The 5124-nt window shown below is 36.1% G+C and overlaps 1 protein-coding gene across 1 annotated transcript; it reads left to right on the top strand.

Annotated features, from left to right (window-relative positions):
* Positions 1–278: 278 nt before the first annotated feature.
* On the top strand, positions 279–5104 carry LOC117797752 (centromere-associated protein E-like). The gene is made up of 5 exons (XM_034650207.1): positions 279–409; positions 827–908; positions 1066–1133; positions 1203–1268; positions 4944–5104. The coding sequence occupies exons 1-5, from the start codon at positions 326–328 to the stop codon at positions 5073–5075; spliced, it is 432 nt and encodes a 143-aa protein (XP_034506098.1). The 5' UTR covers positions 279–325; the 3' UTR covers positions 5076–5104.
* Positions 5105–5124: the final 20 nt, after the last annotated feature.

The raw sequence follows: 5124 nt of genomic DNA, 5'->3' as shown, positions 1-5124 counted from the left end.
CCCAGAGACCATAGTTTTAATGATTTTTAGTGTCCTTATTTGAACATCTGTTGGTAGGGTTTTATTTGAGTTTAATTATTTGATAATACGCTTTTCATTATTCCTGAAACATATTTTTATATTTTTTTGTTTGTCGTCAACATAAAACCATGTGAGGTTTTGTCTCTTGTTTGCTTTACAAAGATAATTTCAGAATATTTTAATGTTTAATATCAGCACATAAGTATTCAATACTAGGTTTTCATAAATGGATGATCTCTGATATTTTTACACGTTTTTTCCCTTCTAGTTTCCTGACAGAGAATTTCTCTTACGTGTATCTTACATGGAGATATACAATGAAACCATTACAGACTTAGTCTGTGACACTCAAAAAATGAAGCCTTTAATAATTCGGGAAGACTTCAATGTGAGTAACAGATGTGAAGTAGCTAAAAATAGACTTGCTTATTAGGATTATTGTTCTTGAACATTTACCTTTAATTTTGGTATTCTTTAAGCTATCTCCTGTTTATATGGTTTATTTTTTCTTAAGTGTTTATAAAGACAGCATATGAGCAATATGTATAGTTTTTAAACATTGACGACTGTAATATTTTGGTATAAGTGCCTTAAAAAAGAACAAGACAGAAGTATCAGAATTTTCTATGCTTTGGTATAGGAAATAAAATGTACATATCATAGGTTTACTTTTACTCGTTATTTTCATACATTTTCCACTTGTAACTTCCACAAATGAATTCTATAATAGTTAACACCTTCTTTTTGAGATGCACACTTTTTAGTGACGTCTTCTCTACTCTTCTCATAATAAAACTTGTTTCAGAGGAATGTGTATGTGGCTGATCTCACAGAAGAAGTTGTTTATACATCAGAAATGGCTTTGAAGTGGATCACAAAAGGAGAAAGTAAGACTTTATACTGTATTTCTCCAAAACACTTGTAAAAGCTATTCAGTTAAATGTATTTAGGCTTCAAATCACACTTTTCACTCTTAAAAATTAAAGTTAATGTTTTTCTTTGGATTTTAATGTATGCAGCTGAAATATGACTTACCTTTTACAGAGAACAGAAATTATGGAATTACAAAAATGAATCAAAGAAGCAGTCGCTCTCATACCATTTTTAGAATGGTAGGTAACTCTGTTTGGCCTTTCCAATTAAAAATGCATTAATTTTTACAAGTTTTCTTTTCTATCTAGATTTTGGAAAGCAGAGAGAAAGGGGAACCTTCCAATTGTGAAGGATCCGTCAAAGTGTCCCACTTGGTGAGTATTGATGGACCATAATACTGTACCATATGGGCCAAAGCATCATTTAATTNGATACTGTACCATATGGACCAAAGCATCATTTAATTTGGCTGCTAGATGTTTGGTTTCATAAGAACTATTAACCGAACAGGCAAAAACATGTATGAATTGGTAGTTTAACTAGTCTCGTCTGTAAACATGAGGTTGCTAACTAAAATGTAGGAAGAATTCAGAGGGTCTTTCTTCCTCTATGTCATGGGTGCTGTCTCCTAAAATTTAGATGGAAAGACTTTTCCTAACCAGAGTTCTTGGGGGGAGATTTTCCATATGCATTTAAGAGTTAGCGTGTTCTTGGAATGGGGGTGGGGGCCATTTGGTTTTGTTGTTGTTGTTGTTATTTTGTCTCAGCCAATAGAATTGAGACTCATGAGATCAACAAAAACCCAGCTGGGACTATTAAACAGTAAATCACATTGTTTAACTATATTCTTAAATATAATAAGAAAATGTTTTATATTATAAACATAGTGTTTTAGACTATAAATCCCTTGAAGGGAAGAGTGATATCTTTATAGCCTCAACACATTATACATAGTTTATATTCAACACGTGTTTGTTGAATAGTGAATATATACATTATGCAAACATTCTTTTTTTCCATGTAAGTAAACATCCCATTTCCTTCTTGNCCCACGTAAGTAAACGTCCCATTTCCTTCTTGCTGCACTATATCATTTCTCTCTTTTTCCGTGCTTCCTTCCTCTTCCTTGCCAATATTCTCTGTCTTCATGGTCTAAATTTTTTAGCTTCATGTAGGATATGACTCAATATTATTCTATTTGATTTGAGAAATTCAGGGAAAAAATAATAAATCTATAATATGTTTTTTCACTTTCAGATTTGAAAAATCAGTCTTGATTAAATATCTAATTCTAGTTTGCCTCAGTTATTTTACTGTACCAGCATAAAATTGATTTTAGTATACTGGTCTTGCTTTGATTTATCAACAACAAAAACACAAAACCTGACTTCTGTTTTGTTTTCTAAACCCAGTCTGTGAAACTTCACTACAGTTTTAACATTTCTCTTAATAGTTTATTTTTAATACTCTTGACATATTCAGTGATCCATTTGGTGACTTTTTCCATATTCTATGATGCTCTATCATTTAGGGACTATAGATACCATCTGGTCCAGCCCTTCACCTTCCCACTTACTCTAAGTATCTTCTTGGAAAGAAGTCTTCCCCAAAAATCACTTTCTGGCTCTTTGGAGGTGGCATTTATTTATTTACTTATTTAGTATCTTTTTATCTTTCCGGTTCATAATATCCAGCTTCTTTACAGCTCTACTTCTCTATTCCTTTTGTGGCTTCTTTTTCCTACCCTCCCATGAAAAACATAGGAGCGTTGTACTGTGGCCTTCTTCTGTTTGCCCTCAGACATTCTGTTATCATTTCTGTGTGGAAGACAGTCAAATATTTATTTTATCTAGAGGCTCTGAGTCCTAATTCGTTCTNGTCTTTGTAAAGATGATTATAACTATGTGTTCCACTGTTATTTCAAACTTCAGTGTGTCTTAAACAAAATTAATTTCTTCCTATCATGGTGAATATTCCTCTTTTCCGGTAGTACCAATGTTATCCTGGTCACTAGGTCAGATCCAAGTCAATTCTGACTAATCTTTTTGTGCCTTCTGTTTTTGTCCAGTCATTGGCATTTCTTATTCAGCATTCCCATGGGTGTCACACTCATTTAGGTTCTCATCTCTTGACTTGCTGTATCTTTCTCCTAGACCTGGCCCCAAGACTCTGGTCTTCCTTTCTACAGTCTGTTTGCAGATTTCTAATTTTTCTAATGTTACTAAGTACTGTTGATGTTGTGTCACCACTCTTAACCAACCTCACTTGACTCCCTTCTGCTCTACATGAGCTCCTCTCTTATAGATATATTGGGCCTCTTGGTATCTTTGAACACTGATACTTGTTCCCATCTTTCTTCCCTAATTCATGCTGCCTTTCACACCATTTTGCCCCTTTATTATGTATCTAGGTCTTCTGTAATATAGGTAATATATAAGAAAGATTAGACTTTGAGTATTTTAGAGAAAATAGTGTCTAGATAGGACATAATTAAAGCAGGAGTACATAATTACTGCCCATTCCTGAAAGTGTCCACAGAGAGAGAAAATTTAAATCTCTGACTTTGTTGTAATGCATTAAGAATATTTGCTGAGCCTTCATCATGTTCTGATCATAGTTCCACTCTGAGATTAAAGGAGTAAAGAAGACATCCCTCCACCACTTACTGTCTCCACGGCTACCTCCCTAACCCAGGCCTCCATCACCTCTCACTCAGATTCCTGCAGGAGCCTCCTAACTGGACTCCCTGCCGCCACTCTTACCCCTCTCCAGTCCAGCCGCCATAGGCAGTCCTTCAAAAAGTTAAATCAAGATATGTCTGTCGCTCTCTTGCTTAAACCCTTTCCTGTCACATTTAGAAAATCCAGAGCTCTTACTCTTCCTTACAATGTCCTGCACAGTCTGACCCCTACCTATTTTTCTCAATTTATATTGTCCCATCTCTACTTCACCAACTCAGCCATGCTGCCTTTTCTATTTTTTGAATGCACCAAGCTCATTTCTGCTTTGTGACTGGGTGTACTGGCTATTCTTTCTATCTAGAGTATGGTCCCTTGATCTTTGCATGGCTGGCCCCCTCTTCTGTGTCATTCCAGATCCTAGCTTAATAGGAGGGCTTCCCTACCTCCTGGTCCAAAGGGCCTGCTCTGTACCTTCCTCTTTCCTCTTCCAATGCTCTATTTAAATTATCTGTATTACATCTACCATGATGTGTTTCTTACCTGTCTTTTTCTCACTTCTCACCAACTTCCTCCTCTCCCCATCCTGCCCCATATAGAACAAAAGCTCTGTGAGAGCAGAGAACTTACTTGTCTGGTTCACTGCCATATCCCTAGCACCTAATACACTGCCTGGAGCATGACAAGCAGTCACTTTTTGTCAACAATATTTGTGAAATGAAGAGGCCCATGCTTTTAAAGATACTACAGTATAGTCATAGACACAAATGACTAGCTCAACACAGTAAGTGCCAAAGAATAAGTTGTATCTTTAAAGACCCCTGGGTACACGATTGATAGAAAGAGCAGTTCATTCAAGGTGTGGGAGAGGAAGAATAAAGGTGGCAAAGTTTTACTAAGGAGGTAACAATCGTCTTTGGTCCTGAATAAGGAATAGAGGCAGACTAGAACAGTAGAACTTATTAAACAAAGGGAATGGCAAAAGAGAGCTCTTGGAAGCATAGAAATACATGACGCATTTAGGGCATAGCAAGTAGGACAGCTACAATTCAGAGTGAGTACTGGGTAGATTTAAAGCTGGAGCAACGCAAGTGCCAAATTGTAAAGAATCATATTCACCTGTAAGGTTTTGAACTTTGTGTAAGAAATGGAGAACATATTCTGACAGCATTATGGAGGATATGGTAAAAAAGGAACAAGGTATACAGATCAATCTGACTCAGAAAGGGGAAAGCCTAAGCAGTGGAAAGAAAGACAAGCATCCAGATGGGGTATGCAAACAGACTGTGTGTTAAAATCATTCTTTCAGTAGTTGGGATTTTATTAGTTCAAGTTACCCTTCCTGAAGGTTTGTTTTCATCTCCCTTACAGAATCTGGTTGATCTTGCAGGCAGTGAAAGAGCTGCTCAAACAGGCGCTGAAGGTAATGGAAACTCAGAAATGTATGGTCTCAATGTCATCTTGTTCTTTTACAGAAGAAAAAAAGTGCTACCTTGCATTTAGAAACTAATAATTCTGTGATGAAAGTCTTTAACATAAAAAGCAGCTTCTT

This window comes from Ailuropoda melanoleuca, unplaced genomic scaffold, assembly GCF_002007445.2.
Source record: "Ailuropoda melanoleuca isolate Jingjing unplaced genomic scaffold, ASM200744v2 unplaced-scaffold1214, whole genome shotgun sequence".
Classification (NCBI taxonomy): domain Eukaryota; kingdom Metazoa; phylum Chordata; class Mammalia; order Carnivora; family Ursidae; genus Ailuropoda; species Ailuropoda melanoleuca.
Note: the sequence above shows the minus strand (reverse complement) of the source record. Positions and strands in the feature narration are given on the sequence as shown.